The 19918-nt window shown below is 39.0% G+C and overlaps 1 protein-coding gene across 1 annotated transcript; it reads left to right on the forward strand.

Moving 5' to 3' along the window:
• The first annotated feature begins 15075 nt into the window (after positions 1 to 15075).
• Positions 15076 to 17161, forward strand: LOC129722563 (TBC1 domain family member 13). The gene is made up of 7 exons (XM_055676135.1): positions 15076 to 15362; positions 15418 to 15491; positions 15580 to 15705; positions 15762 to 15931; positions 15991 to 16113; positions 16294 to 16817; positions 16882 to 17161. The coding sequence occupies exons 1-7, from the start codon at positions 15343 to 15345 to the stop codon at positions 16994 to 16996; spliced, it is 1152 nt and encodes a 383-aa protein (XP_055532110.1). The 5' UTR covers positions 15076 to 15342; the 3' UTR covers positions 16997 to 17161.
• The last annotated feature ends 2757 nt before the right edge of the window (positions 17162 to 19918 follow it).

The raw sequence follows: 19918 nt of genomic DNA on the forward strand, positions 1-19918 counted from the left end.
CAATCTGTTAACTCTATCCAGATGTGCCATGGGGGTCTCTCCTAGCAGCGCGTGCAGCTCTTGGTTCAAGCGTCCATGCCATTTTCCATCTTCAGTCTGTAAGTGTACTCCATCGTAGATGGTTCGCAGCACCTTCCGTTCGAAAACTCCAAGGGCGCTGAGGTCCTCTGAGAGCAGTGTTGTCGTCTTTAGCCCATAGAGGACCACCGCACAGTAGTCGGAATTTGACGATCTTAATTCTTTTGTGCTTAAACGGTTGATGTTAGCCAAAAACAATGTTCGAAAGAATTGTTCACAAAAATATAACGGAAATGTTGATAAGAAATTTTTTTGATCATGGCCTACTATCATAAAAATGAAAAATCTTACTTTTGATACAGCGAAGATACATGAATAGTTTTTTTACCAAAGTTGTCGAACTTTTTTAAAATATGAAACTTTGCAGAAGATGTTAAATTTCAATGACGTCAATTTATTGAAATATAACGCATTTTCGCTGTCAACCCCTTCAAATTTAGTTTTTCTAGCATAACTTTTTAAATATAGTTTTATAGACAGCATGTTGCTACAATCGTTCTATACTGAGTTATAGCGTTTTTTCATTAAATTATTGCCCAGATTTAAATGCGTATGGGGAGAAAGAGGCAAACCGGTGCACATCATCAAATACCTTGTACTATAAGCTAGTCAAACTTTGATACTTGACAATTCATAAATGAATAAGTAGAGTGATGTTTTAGGTATGTATGTTTCTGGGGTTTTCTATACAAAAATGCATAAACTACCTGATTAATGAGCGATGATTTGAGAATTTATTAATCAGATGATATCAGAAAACATCGTCTGAGGCGCTGTCATGCAATCTCATACATATTTTGTAGTTTCCCATTAGACACATGCAGTAACGCTGGCGCTGATGTCGAAATTCATGATGCAGCGCGAACACGACAGCAGATGGTGGTTACTAACGTAAAGTACTGGAAGCATCCAAACGATGATTTTATTGAAAATTTGTTCGACGTTTTATGTCTGTTAGTCTGTGGTGGAGGTAAACATAAAATTTTACACCTCCATGGTTCTAAAAAAATTTTGTGATGCATCGTAAGACGAAGCACTTTTTAACATAGAAATAGCTGTACTAAAACACGTGGAGTTAGTGACGGTATAAATCAACCTGAATGTGGGTATTACCTTTCTGTTCAGACGTTGTACACAAATTATGTAACGCATGAAGCAATAGAACGTTACTTATTGTTACGTATGGGGAGTGGGTGGGAGTTATTTATGATTAGAGATACTCAGAGAAAGAGATAAACGATGAAAAAAATCGCTTATTGGCAACTGGGTTTCACGTCATTCGTTGTTTTGCTTTCGTCTCGATTAGACGCAAATTGTTTATCTCCGTTTGAGTTCGCAAAATAACAATACACGAGTTATCGTACGAGTGTTTTTTTGTCGATTAGTTCTTGTGCTGCGCGATAACAATAGCCTGTTATATATCGGCAGAAACATCTGCACACTGGTAGGGGCAGGCTACCCCGCCAGTGATTCGATACGCAGCTGATATATCAGCAAGAATCATTCTCCCGCACCGCTGTTACCCCGCTAGCAGCACGGACCATCATACGATCGAGCGAGTGGAAGTCAACTACAAGTGGCATCTACAAGGTCGCGTGTAGGACACGGCCACTGCGTCTCAACACGAAGCTGGATCGTCATTGTTTGTTCTGCGGAGACGCTCGATTAATTCTACTATCAGCCGTGAGGTCGTGACTCAGACGTTCGGTGACGTATTACCTTTAGAATTTTTACTATTATTATCAATATTATTACTATGTTATAATATTATTATTAATATAATTATTGATATTATTATTGTTATTATTAATATTATTACTATAAATATTATTATTATTATCATTATTATTATTACTATTGTTATTAGAATTAGTATTACTGTCTTTTTTTTTTATTTGATCCATTGTAGATTGAAAAATTGTTTTTAAAATTTAACACCAACTACTTGAACCCCCCCTCCCATATTCGAATATTTATCGTTTGTGTGCGGTAGAGCGTAACGCTCCCGCAAAATGGACGACATGCAGGTGCAACTTTTCCTGGAGGTGGAAACAAACGGGGAAGAAATTGAAATTTCTCCCATCAGCTCACCCCTACCTTCCCCTGTGCCCTCCCCTTTGCCAAGTCCTGTACCAAGAGTGCCGGAAGTACGGGTAAAAGCTTACCCAGATGCCGCTGGCGGTCCCTACGTTGTTTTTTTCCGGCCCATAAAGAAGCCATTGAATATTATTCAAATTGGCAAAGACCTGGCAAAACATTTTTCGGCCGTAACCGAGATTACGAAGGTGAGGCCGAACAAACTGCGAGTTGTCGTGAGTAGCTTGAAGCAAGCAAACGAAATTGCTGGCTACGAGCTCTTCACGAGAGAGTATCGCGTGTACATCCCTGCCAAGGATGTAGAAATCGACGGTGTGGTTACCGAGGGGAATCTTACTGTCGATGACATTTTGCGTCATGGAGTTGGCTGTTTTAAAAACCCCTTGATGCAAAGTGTAAAGATACTGGATTGCAAGCAATTGCATTCAGTATCCATCGAAGAAGGGAAGAAGAAATTCCTCCCTTCGGATTCCTTCCGAGTAACATTCGCCGGATCCGCGCTGCCGAACTACGTCCGCTTGGACAGGGTTCGTCTACCTGTACGCCTGTTCGTACCGCGGGTCATGCATTGCCAAAACAAACAGCACAAACAGCGCGAGGAAAAAATTAAGCGTTCCCTTAAGGAACGATCAAAGCGCTCTTTTGCAGAAATGCTTAAGAGGGCTGAGCCACCCTCGACAGGAAACATCTTTTCCTTTTTGCCAACCGATGAGGGTACATCTGACGATCCCGTCGAAGGGTGTTCCTATGCCTTGCCAGAGGGATCTAGGAAGAGGAGAATGCTCAACTCTCCTAATCTTTCTCGTAAAGGTCGTAAGATAACCCCTAGCGGAATGACCAATAAGACAACACAAAAAGGAAGCGGTGAAGAAAAACCGAAGCAAGTACCCCCCGGTTTTAATTTCAAATCAAACCAGGAGTACCCACCGCTTCCTGGGGCACCAAAAACCCCTCGTGCACCCATTTCTCGATCAGAAGACATAAAAGAAACAGGGTTCATAAAATTCTCTGATATTGTGGACTGGATATTTAAAACATTCAACATACCAGATCCCCTTCAAAACATTCTTCTTGCCCTTCTCCCAACAGTGAAAACCTTTTGAAGCAACTCACAGCAACTTGGCCCCTCATTTCAGCTATCGTATCTTTCAATGACTAATACGTTGAAAGAGGTTAGGAATTTTGTCACTGTGTTACAGTGGAACTGCAGAAGTATCATCCCCAAATTTGATTTATTTTCACATTTGATAAACACATACAATTGTGATGCGTTCGCGCTTTGTGAAACTTTTCTCAATTCAAATGACCAACTTAATTTCCACGATTTCAACATCATTCGTCGAGATCGAGACTCCCACGGTGGAGGCGTACTTTTAGGGATCAAAAAGTGCTATTCTTTTTTCAGAATCGACCTCCCCTCGATCTCGAATATTGAAGTTGTTGCCATTCAAACGAATATGAATGGAAAAGACCTTTGCCTTGTTTCGTTATATATTCCCCCATCCGCGCGGATTGAACAGAAGCAACTCCTTGATATAGCAGAATTGCTTCCCGCACCTTTTTTGATTTTGGGAGATTTTAACTCTCACTGTTCGCTATGGGGGTCGCTGTACGACGACAACCGATCTTCTTTAATTTGTAACTTGATCGACGACTTCAATATGACACTTTTGAATACTGGGGAAGCGACACGTGTACCTAATCCTCCAGCACGTGAAAGCGTGCTTGACCTATCCCTCTGCTCGACATCACTAGCGCTAGATTGCCGGTGGAAAGTAATCAACGATCCCCACGGTAGTGATCATCTTCCAATCGTTATATCAATTGCTAATGGTTCAACTCCCCCGAACCCAATCAATATTTCCTACGACCTTACACGTAATATTGATTGGAAGCGTTATGAGTCTATTACAGCGGAATCTATCGAGACTCACGAGGAACTTCCTCCGGAGGAAGAATACGCGTTCTTAGCTGGCTTGATAATCGACGCCGCGACGCAAGCTCAGACGAAACCGATACCCGGGGTAACGATTAGACAACGCCCTCCCAACAAATGGTGGGACAAAGAGTGCTCTGAGCTGTACGCGCGAAGGTCCGCGGCGTATAAGGACTACCGGGAGTACGGCACTGTCAACCTACTACGAAAGTACGAGGCACTGGGCAGGCAGATGAAGAGCTTAGTAAAGGCGAAAAAACGCGGGTACTGGCGGCGGTTCGTAAACGCGTTGTCGAGGGAAACAGCGATGAGCACTTTTTGGGATACCGCCAGGCGCATGCGGAACCGTGACGTTTCGAATGAGAGTGAGGAGTATTCAGATCGCTGGGTACTCGATTTTGCCAAAAAGGTCAGTCCGGATTCTGTACCGGAACAGAAAACCTTTCGCGACGCGTTTATAGTAACTACGGAAGAGCCTCCATTTTCGATGTTGGAATTTTCAATGGCTCTCCTGTCGTGCAACAATAAGGCTCCAGGGTTAGATAGAATAAAATTCAACCTGTTGAAGAATCTACCCGACTCTGCAAAAAGACGCTTGTTGGACTTGTTCAACAAGTTTCTTGAGCTAAATATTGTTCCGCATGACTGGAGGGAGGTAAAAGTCATTGCTATTCGGAAACCCGGGAAACCTGCCTCTGATCACAATTCATATAGGCCGATTGCGATGCTCTCTTGCCTCCGGAAATTAATGGAGAAAATGATCCTCTTACGGTTAGACAAATGGGTCGAAACAAACGGTTTGCTTTCAGATACTCAATTTGGCTTTCGCCGGGGCAAAGGGACGAACGATTGCCTAGCGTTGCTTTCTACTGAAATTCAACTAGCCTTTGCTCGAAAAGAGCAAATGGCTTCTGCGTTCATGGATATTAAGGGGGCTTTTGACTCTGTCTCTGTAGAAGTTTTAAGCGCGGAACTTTATACGCAGGGACTTTCACCAAGTTTGAATAACTTTTTGCTCAATTTGTTGTCAGAAAAGCATATGTATTTCTCACATGGCGATTCGACAACTTCCCGAATTAGTTACATGGGCCTTCCCCAGGGCTCATGTTTAAGTCCTCTCTTATATAATTTTTACGTCAATGACATCGATGAATGTCTTGCAAATTCATGCACGCTAAGGCAACTTGCAGACGATAGCGTTGTATCCATTACTGGTAGCGAGGCTAGCGATCTGCAAGGACCATTGCAAGATACCTTAGACAATTTGTCTGAATGGGCTCTTAAGCTGGGTATCGAATTCTCTCCGGAGAAAACTGAGTTGGTCGTTTTTTCTAGGAAGCATAACCCAGCTCAGCTGCAGCTCCTACTAACGGGTAAAACGATCTCTCAGGTTTTAGTCGCTAAATATCTCGGGGTCTGGTTCGACTCTAAATGCACCTGGGCTTGTCATATTAGGTATCTGACACGAAAATGCCAACAGAGGATTAATTTTCTTCGTACGATTACCGGAACCTGGTGGGGAGCCCATCCAGGAGACCTTCTAAGGCTTTACCAAACAACGATATTGTCAGTTCTTGAGTACGGCTGTTTCTGCTTTCGCTCCGCCGCGAACACGCACATTATAAAATTAGAGAGAATACAATATCGTTGTTTGCGCATTGCCTTGGGTTGCATGCAGTCGACTCATACGATGAGTCTTGAAGTGTTGTAGAAGTGAAGTGGAAGTGTATTCTTCCGTTGAAACATCGTTTTTGGAATCTCTCTTACCGGTTGCTAATTCGATGCACAGTTATGAACCCATTAGTAATTGAAAATTTCGAGAGGTTGGTCGACCTTCAATCTCAATCCAGATTTATGACTTTATATTTTGACTATATGGCTCAAAATATTAATCCTTCTTCATACGATTCCTCCAATGTCGCACTTTTAGATACTTCTAGTAATGCTATATTCTTCGACACCACCATGAAACAAGACATTTCTGGTATCCCGGATCAATTGCGACCCCAAGAGATCCCTAAGATTTTTTCGAATAAGTTTAAACATGTTAGTTATGATAAAAGGTTTTACACTGACGGATCTAATCTAGATAAGTCCACTGGCTTCGGTGTTTTCCACGAACATTTTACCGCCTCCTACAAACTCGATGCTCCTGCTTCCGTGTACGTCGCAGAACTTGCTGCTATTCAGTACTCTCTTGGAATCATCGAAACCCTACCCACAGACCACTACTTCATCTTCACAGACACAGGTCTCAGTGCCATTGAGGCTCTGCGATCGATGAAGACTGTGAAAATATCTGTGAATAATCCTGGGGAAAATACGGCGGTTTTTAAGTGCCTTTAACAGATAAAAATTACCGGGTTACCTCAACGTGGGTCCCTTCTCATTGTTCCATTCCGGGCAATGACGCTTTAGCTAAGGTGGGTGCTATTGATGGCGATATTTATGAAAGACCAATTGCTTATGATGAATTTTATAGCATTTTGCGTCAGAGAACACTCAACAGTTGGCAATCATCATGGAACTCAGATGAACTGGGACGGTGGCTACATTCAATTTTTCCTAAGGTATCGACGAAAGCATGGTTCAAGGGGTTGGATGTAGGGCGGGACTTCATTCGCGTGATGTCCAGACTTATGTCCAATCACTACACGTTAAACACGCATCTCTTTCGTATAGGGCTTGTAGAAAGTAATCACTGCGTTTGTGGCGATGGCTACCATGACATCGAGCATGTTGTTTGGTCGTGTACCGAATACTGTGGTGTTAGGTCCGAGCTTATAGATTCCCTTCGGGCCCGAGGAAAACAACCGAACGTACCCGTTAGAGACATTCTGGGAAGCGGTGATCTCCAGTACATGACACAGCTATACTGCTTTCTGAAAAACGCTGACATTAAAATTTAAAATTTTCTTTGTCTATTTGTCAGATTAAGGATACAAATATGCTATGCTGAAGACACGGAAACGAAAAGCCCGCATCTATGCTTACACAATATATTTTGAACCCACAACAAACAAGAATACAATTGCTCTACCAGTTGAAAAACAAAGTTCCAAAATAGTTTTAAGTCAAAATTGTATCTCCCCTCCTCTCACCTTAAATCCCCACTAGCTCGTAGTCGGCCGCGAGAATAAAGAAAAGGCCTCCCTCTTTTCCCTGCTAACGTAGAATTAATACGAATTGTACTTGGCTCAGTAAAACAGAAAATGTATCGTGCCGTGTCAAATAAACTAATCTAATTTAAACTGGGTTTCACGTGTCAGAGGTGCCAGATCTTTTTACGACACGTTATGTTGACTATCTTTTTCATTCCATCCGTATATAACTGATGGTGACGGTGGAAGTCCTGGAGAATAATAAAGTGCATCACAAAAACCGTGAGAGTGTTAAATTTTTATGTTTATGTAAATATTTTATATACTTTCTCCATAATTGATCAATATTTCGTTGACATACGAAAGGTTTGTGAACTACCAATTAAAAATCACTGTGAGAAGGCAATTGGAGCATTCTCAATTCATTGTTTAGCAATAGAATATGAAAAACGCGTGAAAATAAATATATTCTCTATTGTACCTGATTGCAATACCTTTCAATGTGTTACCTTTCTCGTTTGTTTGGCTCGGATTTTGACATGTTCGTTTGACTCACAACATTCTCTCCGCATATCTCTCCCTCTGAGTATTGCTAGTTGAGATAGTTATGTAACTGATGTTTGCTCAAATTTGAAAGTTTTGAGGAGAGTCAAATTGTTCAGCGTTACGTAATATCAGGGGGTGTCATATCGTACGTTACTTATTGTTAAATAGAAGAGAGGGGGTTTGAAATCTTGTTTCTGGCGTTATGTTACTAGTGTCCGACGCCTTACTGCGTACAATAATTTTGAATAAATTATCTATCTTCTCTACAGTTTCACAATTACAACTACTAACAAACAAACGTTCGTAAGAACACTGAGCAAACAATATTTTTATCAAACAAGTAATTTTCAATAAAAAATATTGTGTTTTTTAATTAAATAATACTTTACTAAAATTCATTGGAAATATGCTTGTTTTTTTTTTCATTATTCGTCAAATCAAAGTGAATTGTGAATGAATTATTTAGTAAAGTTAACCACATATACACACCTTATTTATTTCGGCAAACTTCCCAACAGCTGATCGAGCTCTGCGAAGTTTTTAACAATTGTCAGCATTATATTTCGATGAACAACCAGCAAATACAGTCGTCGTTTGATAACTGCAACATGTTTATGTTGCAGTTATCGAATGCCGTTCGATAACTGCAACACTTGACACATGCCAAAATTTAGAGAGGGGTCCGTCACTACCATTTTTGTTTTCAATGATGTCGAAATGTATTTTTCGGCAAAAAACAGCAAAAACTAAAATAGGCAAGCTTTTCGAATAATCAATTTGATATTCATATTTCCGCATCATAATTTATTGCGTTTTTGTGACGACTTCATATAACCAATATGTAGGCGAAGATACAGTTCATCACTACAATGGACCATTTTACGGGACGTTTCTGAACTCAATTCATGAATGAAATTTTGACAGAAAGCTCGGAACCGCTGACATAACGTAAGTAAAAGCAACATCAATGTTGCACGTTTGATGATTGACAGAAAGCGTCATTCAAAAAAGTGTATAATAAACTCAGATACTTTTTAGTCTACGTATGTAGTTCAAGTGTAAATATATTCCCAAAGAGTTAAGGTTGGGCTTTTGGGTAAACTTTCAACTAACTTAATTGCTACCTTATTGGCCATAAAGAGAGCTTATCGTAGCAATTGAGAATTGCAACGATTTTTGTCAAAAATTGTTAATAATTTATTTGACATAGCTTCTAATGGTTCAACACCAGTAAGTCTATGTAATTAGAGTGTACCAAACCAAGGAGGACGCTTCAAAATCATTTTTAGAATTTTATTCTGAATCCTTTGAAGCGTTTTCTTCCTTGTTAAACAACAACTTGACCAGATCGGCACAGCATTGCTGGTCTAAAAATTTGTTTGTAAATCAAAAGTTTGTTCTTTAAACAAAGTTTAGAATTCCTATTAATGAAGGGATATAAACATCTCGTATATTTGATGCACTTGGCTTGTATACTCTCAATGTGCTCTTTGAAAATAAGTTGATGATGATGATGATAATACCGTATTTCGCCTCACTTCCCCTCGGCCTTATGGCCATTCGGTCTTGCGTCCATTCGGCCTCGCGTCCATTCGGCCTCGCGTCCATTCGGACTCGCGTCCATTCAGCCTCGCATCCACTGGTCTCGCGTGCATATGTCTCGTGTCCGTATGCCTGCCGTCCATTATGCCTAGCGTACTATGCCTCGCGTCTGTATGCTTAACGGGGTGTCATCTTCAAAAATCCTAAAAATCATTGGTTGTTTATTCCCTGGGTTAAAAATTTACTAACATTTTCAAAAAATATGATTATATGATAGAAATTAAAAAAAATTAAAGCTGTTTCCTTGAAAATGTTGTATCTCGAGATTGACTCATACTGCCACAAGATCTAGGTGTTTCTCACTTCAACCTTACCCCGCAAAAAGAAATCAGTTTCTACATCGAAAAATGACATTCAAACTCTTATTACTCAGCAACCGCGTGCATAATTGGCACAAACTATCAAAGAATTTCATTATTTAACTGCGTCAGGGCAAATCTGCCGAGCAATAAAAAAACGGCATCGCCATTTACGAAGCAAGTAAAAAAGAGATGCCTGATATTTGTTTACGAACTAAGCACGTGCGGTGGTGGGTTGAAGCTGACAAATTTTACAGTGCGCTTCAAGCAGCACGCCAGGTCAAAACTGGGTCAAAATCGAGAGAATAAAGATGGGTTTTGACAGCAGTTAGTGCGCTTCCAGGTCAAAACGAGGTGAGCTGGAATCAAGAAATTCGCTATATGTTGCACGTGCTTCTGTTTACCTCTTTCTCGTTACTAATACAGACAAATGTCTTCTTCTTCCTCACCTTTGTATACCTCATTGCACTGGACTTACCAAGGCAACGGCAAAGATTATAACAGATAACGATAATCTTTGCTTCAAGTGTGATGAATGTTTATCAAACCTGTGTTGTGGTGGGCAGCATTTGGTTTCGGACGTCAAGCGTATCGAAGAAGAGATGAAGAAATTATCTTCCAGAGATGCCAGATGTTTTTGAAAAATGTCTGCAACTGCTCGAAAAACCGGAAAAATGTGCTCGAAATCTTAAAAAAATCTATCCGTGATCCGAAAAAAATTCGCTCGCGCAGGCAAAAGTCTGTAAAAATCTGCACACATTTTAAGAGTATCTGCGCAAATATAAGGAGATTCTGGCAAAAATCTGCAGAAACCGTGAAAACGGCAAATATCTGCAAATCAATAAATATCTGCACACGGACTCAAAAAATCTGCGTTTTGCAGACAAATCTGCACATTTGGTATCCCTGTTATCTTCTCTCACTGATTCGGTCATTGCAATGCAAGACCAAATATCGGCCCAGATAAACAACGCGTTGAGTGCCGGTGTTGAACAGTTGAGATTAAATGTTAATGAGTCTCTTGAAAAATTATTTTGTGAGCAATTTGAAAAATTGAATAACTCGGTTTTGGAATTAAATACGCGTCAGAATATAGCTGCGATGAACGATGCTCGCGCGCGGAATGGGCCGGTTCCTTCTGAATCAGACCAAATCGGCAAAAAGCGTAAAATTGAATATGATAACAACGATCAAAATGATGTTTTTGATGACGACGCAACATTTGCGGAAGTCGTTAAAAGACACAGTAAAAGTAAAAAAACGAGTACAAGTCAAATGATTAGTAATAGTAATAATAATAATGGTTTTAAACCGGCCAAACCTAAGACTCGTCCGGTTATTGTGATTAAACCTAAAGAGTCCAAACAAGCTTGCGAGGAAACTCGGAAGTTTTTGGAAACTAACTTAGATCCAAAAACACACAAAGTTAGTAATTTTAGGAACGGTAAAGATGGTTCCATTATTGTTGAATGCACTATTGGCGAAAATGTTGAAAATGTGAAAAATGGCATTGAAAATAATCTGGGTGAAAATTACAGCGCTGTTGTACCCACATCGGTGCCAAGATTGAAAATAGTGGGCATGAGCGAGAATCATTCTCCTGATGTTTTCATTGACTATTTAAAGAGTCAAAATGAAGGCATCACAATAAATAATATAAAAGTAGTAAATACCTTTGAAAATCCACGCTTCACTTATAACAAGTATAGCGCGGTAATAGAAGTTGATTTAGAAGCGTATAATAGCTTATTAGCTGCTAAGCAAGTAAATGTAGAGTTTGATCGATGCTTAGTACTTCCCGCGATAAACGTGTTGAGATGCTTCAAATGTGGAGAATTTGGACACAAGAGCATGGATTGCAAAAATTGTGGTACATGCTCTAGGTGTAGCCAAAAGCACAAGACATCTGAGTGCACGTCTACTGTATTGAAATGCGTTAATTGTTTAAAAATGAATAGAGAGCGTGAAATGAACTTGGACGTCAACCATGCCGCATTCAGTTCAGAGTGCATAAAAGTTCAGAGTGCATAAAATACTGCTTGGCAACATTCCTGGTCATACCTGATTATCAATTGATTTTTGGACGTCTTACGTTTATAATTTGAAAGAAAAAGTAAAAAGGTGCTTTGGACCAAAAATGCGTTATTTTGCAACAAAAAGGAAGTCAGCAAGAGCGGGAAGTAGGTGTTCTCGTAAACACAAGAATCGGGATTTTTTATTTCCAAAGTGACTCTAGATGAATGCCCCCTCAGCTTTGAGCAAAATCGATGATGGTCGACTTCAAGTTTGTGCTTTTTCTCGGTCACTTCGTATGGAACGACCCCTATGCTACATTACGATTCATTTCGGAATTGTCGCATTCGTTGCTGTGTATTACATTTAACATAAACAATAAAACTTTCGTGAACATTTAATTTTTTCATAAAACGTTTACTTACATCGTAATTGGGTCCTAAAATTTTACATGGTTTTGTGATTTTTATGTGTCAGCAATTGTAATATTCTGAGCAAAACGTGATTTTCAAAAAATATTTATTATCATCCTTCGATTTTTAAACGAAGAATAAAAAACTGCTCGAAATGACAGTTAGCATATCGTCCCCTCAATGCTAAAACTAGATAACTCGAAAGTTGACGTTTCGAGATAAACGAGTTTAAAAATTTGACCTATTTTGGTGATGACGATGTAAATGCCATTTTAAATGGCTCAGACTTTCTGAAACGCAGGGGCGACTCGTGGCATTTGAACCTGCCTGTTCAACTACAAATTCTGAAAATCACAGTTTGGAGAAGTAATCACGATTATATCCGCGTAATCGCGTAAACGCATCCATATTATTTCAGGTCTGTTAAAGTAACGAAAAAATCAACAAAGAGCCGAGTTATTTTGTTTTAGCACAAAACACACTTGTTTTACGTTGAGTATAATTAATGAATAACACTTTTTCTTGTAATCGTATTTCAACGAGTTTTGGATATGTTATGGACTCGACGCGATAAATATGATGCCATACTTAACTCAAAACCGACAAATATCGAGTTAACTAGTTCTAGCATGAAGGGGACGATATATACCTTTACATGGGCGAACATGTCATTCAGTGGCCGTTCCTAAACCACGTGGTCATAAAGAGGGGGACGGGGGGGTTTGTCAAAAGACCACGAAAGACCACGCACGGGGGCAGGGGGTTAACGAAATGACCACGTGGTCTTTTTTCCTGACTTATAATTTATTGTTGCCATTAAGTCAAGAATGAAGCTTTTGCATTTTAGAGATATAGAATGTACTGAAAGTTTAATAATAAAAATGTAAAAAAATTAAACGAATTTTTGGCACATGACAAATGAAAAGACCACGTGGTTTAAGTCGCAAGGGGGGAGGGGGTTGGCCAAAACACCACGAAAGACCACGGGGGGTACGGGGGGTATAAAAAGTGATCGAAATATGACCACGTGGTTTAGGAACGGCCCCATTCAAGACATTTCGATTTCGTTCTTCATTAAAAAGTCGAAGGATAGTAATAAACATTTTTTTAAAATCACATTTTGCTCAGAAAACGCAGCTTTTTCAAATGATAAATAAAAACTGGTATGACTTTAGGATCCAATTGTTACTGACACATGAAAAAGATACTGTATTTCGTGAAAAAATATGACGTTTATTACATTAGCTACAGCAAGCCCGTCGATCGTACTATGACTCGTTATCATCCATGACATGATTCTTATGAACGTCTATCTAAAATATATGTGTTTTGTTATATTAAATGTGTTTTTGAACATTTCCGCTCTTGTGCAAATGCTCTCTATTATTTCAACGGCTAATTATTAATTTCAGATTGTCTGGCATCCCTGCATGTAATGCTTCGACTGGATCGGCTGGAATAAGTTCACCTAGTGACGAACACTCGAAACAGCCTGCGACAAGCTCATAGCTCATTCCCAAATATAGATGACAGTTCTATAAGGTATGCTATTCACGTCGATGCATTAGTATTAGTGATCGTTATGAACTTTTTCCAATTTTGTATGAAATTTGAAATTATTTTGCATTTTAAACTAAACTTATAAAACATACTTTCCTGAAAAGTTATAGAAATGATGTTGAAACATGTTTTATTTGTGGGGAATACACAAACATGCTGCGGTTTAGGTAAAATATGCTGTTTTTCATCAATTTGCCGGTAACCTTTTTGCACTTTTCGTTTTTTTCTTGTACTCTAATAGTGCTTCTAAATAGAGTCGCTTATGTTTCATACAGTAACAAAAGTCATGAGCTATGACAATGACTAAGATTATGCTCCAACTATTAGAAATATAGCATTTTTATATATTTTATTTCGGCATATTGCCGCAATTTTTCACACTAAATCTAAATTTATATCAATCTCTAGTGTGTTTCAACTGGAGATTCACTCTCCAACCAAAAAAATCAGATATAAAACAACATAAAACGAGAAATTTCCAAAAATGTTCTGAATTCCATACAAAACGTGAAATTTTTCATAACGAGATTTGTTAGTGTGCGTGGATAGACAAAAATGTAGCATACCTTGTAGAACTGTCATCATACTTGGAGCTCATTCAACAGGTTTGATTATCCACAAGCAGAGATGCCAGACTTTTTTTTGGCAAGTCTGTATAATCCATAAAAATGTCTGTATAAGGCTGTATACCGCTGCGAAAAAAAGTTACCGATACATTGATACCTAATTATTTGTCGACCTGTCAGATTGTTTTGTTTTATTGCTTGTTTTGATTGTTCTTTTTCGAGTCTATCATAGTTGGTCGATTAATCGATAACTAATTTATCTTTTAAATCTAAGTAACACATAGAAGTAACAGTCTTTCCCGTGATAAAAATCGTCGTTCGTCGTAATGTAGCTTAACTGATACATGATGGCAGAAGTCTCGCGGTTATAAAAATAGTACCTTCAAGGTTTGGGACATTTTAAGCAATTCTTCAACGTTGGATATTGCTCCGAATAAAACAAACGGTCTTTTCACCAATATAACCTGCATGGCAATCGATCGAGACAATCAGCTGTTTGTTACTGGGGGCGAAACAGGCAGATTAGTGCCCACGGGGCCGATAAAAACCCCGATAGCCTGACTGGATTCCCGTTGTCATGATTTCACTCTCAAAAACGCAAGATTAATATGTTCAGCAAAGTGTTCAGTTCCTAGTTCACTTTTTCCAGCAACGGCTACAGTGACTTTTGGTTTTTGTGTTCGTTTTTTTGTGTATACTGGTAAAACCATTATGTAGAATATCAGATATCTGTGTAATATCTGTATTATACTAAATGTCTGTATAAAATCTGTAGGCTTATGCGTGTCTGTATCGCAACACAGAAAGTCTGTATAATACAGATTTGTCTGTATATCTGGCATCTCTGTCCACAAGTTCCACAACCAATCAACAGCTGATTGTCAGTTTTATGTTAATCATAAGACTTGTCAGTGAAGTGTGCATAATTCTGTGTTTGTTTTTTGTTGACATTCTTTAAGTGGAAGTAGCGAACACTAATTCCGTTTTATATACAAATCTCAATTTAAATCTGATTTCCTTCAAACAAATTTAACTATTTAAGTATTATAACCTAGTGATAGTTTTTGTAAGCTTTGACCATCTTCATACTTTACCTCATTCCGTTCAAACGCATATATACAATTTTCTAAAATGTCGCTTTACAAATTAAGGTGGGTGAATTTACCGCATTGATAAAGCATATGACCAAACTGTTTGTCTTTTTAGGGTTGCTGGTCTTGAGGACATTCTACAGCAGGATGTGATTGATCTAACAATGCTGAGAAATTTTTGTTTCTATGGTATGGTACCGATTCCTTTGTTACCATTGTAAACGCCCCTTTATGTTTCTTTTTCAATAATGTAACGTTCCGTACTTACTGTCTTCAGGTATCCCAGATTGTAATGGGCTGCGCTCCGTATGCTGGAAACTACTACTAGGATATTTGGGACCTAAACGGGACACATGGTCGGCTACTCTAGCGAAAAAGCGAGAACTGTACAAGCAATTTATTGGTATGTTACAAAGTTGAAATAAATTCATTTAAACACTGAATCAATTCTAATTGCAGAGGAAATGGTGATTCCCCCAGGAGAACAAAACGGATCCGGTTGCGTAGATCATCCCTTGAGCGATGGACCAGAAAGTAATTGGAATACATTTTTTAAGGATAACGAAGTGCTGTTACAGATTGATAAGGACGTAAGGCGCTTGTGTCCGGATATTTCCTTTTTCCAGCAGGTAACAATTTTAATAGTCGGCTTTGCATCAAAGAATTAAAAATGAGGATCAACCTATAGGCGACAGAATTTCCTTGCGAATCGGTAGTTAGTTACAACCGCGAACGTAAACTCCACGTTCGAGTTGCACCAAGTACACTAAGCTCTGCGAATGTAGAACGAAAAGGATTAGGCGTCACTAAGGTTAGCAATCGTTTTTATTCCAGTTTGCATGCTCACATACTAATGTACTAATATTTTCATATTTTTTTGTACTAATATTACTTTCACGGGATGTATAGCAAGTAAGTTTAAGATTAGGACAATGTCATTGTTACTGTTATTATGTTAAGCAATTCCTAAAACGATTCATGTCATTCGCAGATAAATTTAATAACAAAACGTGCTACTGAAAGCTACGAAGCGATGGACGAAGGTCGGGAGGCCCATTGGGAGGTGGTGGAACGAATACTGTTCCTGTACGCGAAGTTGAATCCTGGTCAAAGCTATGTCCAAGGTATGAACGAAATTATCGGACCAATTTACTATGTCCTGGCGTCCGACCCGAACGTGGAATACCGGCAGTATGCCGAAGCTGACTGTTTTTATTGCTTTACGGCACTGATGGGGGAGATACGAGACTTTTTCATTAAAACACTAGACGAATCCGAGGGTGGCATCAAGCAAATGATGACTAGACTTTCCAACATGCTGAAGGAGAAAGACATCGACGTGTGGTCCAGACTCAGGGATCAGGAACTCTATCCACAATACTACAGTTTCCGGTGGCTAACGCTGTTGCTCTCACAGGAATTTCCACTGCCTGATGTGTTACGAATTTGGGACTCGGTGTTCGCCGACGATAATCGTTATGATTTTTTGATAAAAATTTGCTGCGCTATGATTCTGTAAGTATGATTATTTCAAATCAATATTCAAACGTAACACTTCATGTTAATTATTTCGTTTTAGATTATTAAGGGAGCAGATCTTAGAAAACGATTTTGCGAACAACGTAAAGTTATTGCAGAATTTTCCTCCCATGGACATAAAAGTTGTTTTGAAAAAAGCCAGCAGTTTGGAGTGAAAAGGTGCTGTTTTGCATTTGCAGAAAATCATGATCGCCGCACACCGAAAATAATGTTTTTGCATCACCGAAGATAAGAAACTTGTAACAATAATGTCTTTAAAAGAACCACTTCTCTTTAACGTATTGACAAATATACGTGCATTTTATTACTTTTGCCTATAATTATCAAGTACTTAATTACTGATTCGAAATTAACGATGTTCTATTATGACACTCAGTGTCAAATTGAGAGAAAGCGTGCGATATAACAAGGACGATCAATAGTAATCTGTCTATCAAAAGTAATATGTTTGCCACGAGTACCTAGACTAAAGATGAAGCATACCAGAAAAGAAAAACAATGATCGCAGTAGTCCAAATCTCACAAAAAAAAAAAAAATGATGATGGCATGGAATTTCAAGTCGAAGTCGAACTTGAAATCCCATAGTTTGCTAAGTCGCGCAAACTAGCGGAGTATAGAACGCTGATGCTCCCGGAGGCCATTTACCAATATGAAGCATGGGCATCATAGGCAGCTGATCACATGCATCATGAGCTGTAGCAGGTGAGTAATTAGACGCAGTGGGTTGCGCGTGTGGTCAATGCCTGACAAAGGAGAAACCAAAATTATATTTAGTAGAAAACGCTTATTTTGCAGCAGACTTCGTTCCCAGTGGTTATGGAAAAATTTATCCCCAGGGGAAGAAGCTCCGTTTCACAACATTTGATTTCGCCGGATCTAATCTGTTGCGTCAGCGTTGTGAAAATTGGGCGGAATGTTCTTCTTGGCTTTGGAATTCGAAACAGAGCTTTAAATGACCCATATTTTGAACTTCTGGTATTTTCGAGACATATCGGTCAAAACAACAGGTACATATTTAAGAATTAATCAAATTTCCTTCCCGATAAGTTGATTAAATTTGAGAGTAGAACAAAACTACACTATATTTCAAGTGTTTCAGTAAAAAAAGTTCAAGAGATTGTTTATAAGACACGACCGCAAGGTTACGTAGAATAACGACAGCCTGGCTTGTGTTAACGTGTTTCATGCAATATAGTTGAGAATATACTCGATAGGGGTTAATCAATTTAATGATGTGAAGTGGTAAATCTCAGTAATATTGTTCTCTCAACTCACTTTTTTACTAAATGATCGGTAACTTTGATGGTAACCGTTGTTTAATTGGCTTGAAGTCACTCGTAGATAATGGTGAATGTTGCTGAAACACAGTTGTAGGTAGGGTACCCTTTCACCGTCAAAACAACGTGGGTGGAACTGAATCCTTTTGCAAAACAATGTTATGTCAAAAGTTAAATTTTAGAGGCAAACACTGTTTCAATTGAAAACATGTGGTCGTCCTTAAAAGAACGGCTGGTGTTACTTTTTACAAAGCTGGGAATTAATCAAATGATGCTTTCTGTTTGGTTTTCTTCCGGAGCGGAACAGCTTGATTAATCGGCAGAATATCTCTCTGGACAATAGTGACACTGGATCAAAGCTTGTTCAATTTCTCGTCATTGCGGATTGCGAGCTGCAGATGACGCGGGATGATTCTCATTTCATTATCTTTAGCAGCGTTCGTCGCCAATTCCAAAATTTATACTGCCAATTCCATTACCGCAGCCAGATCGCCAGGGACTTCAGCACCAACACGCATAATTTCCATTATGCAGCAGACGAGTAATTCGACCTACCGGGAATTAAAGCCCAGCTCGAGATTACGGGACTTTGGCTTTCTTTTGACTTTGCCTTCTTTGCCACGACCATACATTGTAACGTTGTTTGAATGGATTGGTGGGAAACCATCATCTGTTACTTACAGAGATCCTAAAAAAACAGACTGGGATCAATATGAACAATATTTGCGAAAAGATTTACCTTTAAATTGTAGCATAATTGAAACAGTTTCAGAATTGGAATCTATGACAATTCAGCTAAATGAAATGGTGATAAATGCATACAATAATAGTTGTCCCGCCAAACAATCGTCATCAAGTAGGGACGTGCCATGGTGAAACAAGAAGCTTGAAAGTCTTCGAAAAAATAGTCGGAAGCTTTTTAATAAAGCAAAACGTACTTCAGACTGGGCTCAATATAGAAGAGCCTTAACTGAATATAGCAATGAAATCCGGAAATCTAATAGGAGGTCTTGGGTTCAAATGTGTGAATCTATAGAAAAAACTCCAGTTGTTTCCAGATTACAAAAGACTCTTGCCAAAGATCATACCGTTGAGCTTGGCAATCTAAAGCGTCATGACGGAATCTATACTAGTGGTACTCGTGATACCTTAAATCTAATGATGGAAACGCATTTTCCCGGTTCTATTGAAAAGACGGATTCAGCCATCTCTGATTTAGTTAAAATTTGTTCTACGCAGACTAGCTCTGGGTCTACTAGAACAGAAAGTACTGTATCAGATGTGGCGGATGAAATTTTTACGAGAACCAGGGTGGAAAGTGCTATGAGTTCCTTTGAGCCTTTCAAGTCTGTAAGTGTAGATGGAATAATTCCAGCATTGCTTCAAAAAGGTGAAGCAATACTAATTCCTTCTCTCATTGAGATTTTCAAGGCCAGTGTAAGGTTGAATCATATTCCATCAAAATGGAGGGTAGTAAGAGTAATCATTATACCTAAAACTGGGAAGCGTGATAAGACGCATCCTAAATCATTCAGACCCATTAGTCTTTTTTCGGTTTTGTTAAAGACAAAAAAAGAAAAAGTGCTGAATGATTTCATTCATACATCTTACATGCAAACAAAACCGCTTTCAAAGTTCCAGTTTGCCTATCAAACTGGAAAATCCACTATCACAGCGCTTCATACGCTGGTTTTGAAAATTGAAATGTCACTTTCAGCTAAAGAAATCGCACTCTACTCTTTCTTGGACATCGAAGGTGCTTTTGATAACGCGTCCTATTCTTCATTGTCTAGTGCAAT

The sequence above is a fragment of the Wyeomyia smithii genome, chromosome 2, assembly GCF_029784165.1.
Source record: "Wyeomyia smithii strain HCP4-BCI-WySm-NY-G18 chromosome 2, ASM2978416v1, whole genome shotgun sequence".
Taxonomy (NCBI): domain Eukaryota; kingdom Metazoa; phylum Arthropoda; class Insecta; order Diptera; family Culicidae; genus Wyeomyia; species Wyeomyia smithii.

Excerpts from the sequence above, each read along its gene's own strand:
- LOC129722563 (XM_055676135.1), top strand. The coding sequence starts at position 15,343 with ATGTCGCTTTACAAATTAAG. Across the intron at positions 16,114-16,293 it reads AAGGATTAGGCGTCACTAAG|ATAAATTTAATAACAAAACG; the intron begins GTTAGCAATCGT and ends TGTCATTCGCAG. Across the intron at positions 16,818-16,881 it reads ATTTGCTGCGCTATGATTCT|ATTATTAAGGGAGCAGATCT; the intron begins GTAAGTATGATT and ends ATTTCGTTTTAG.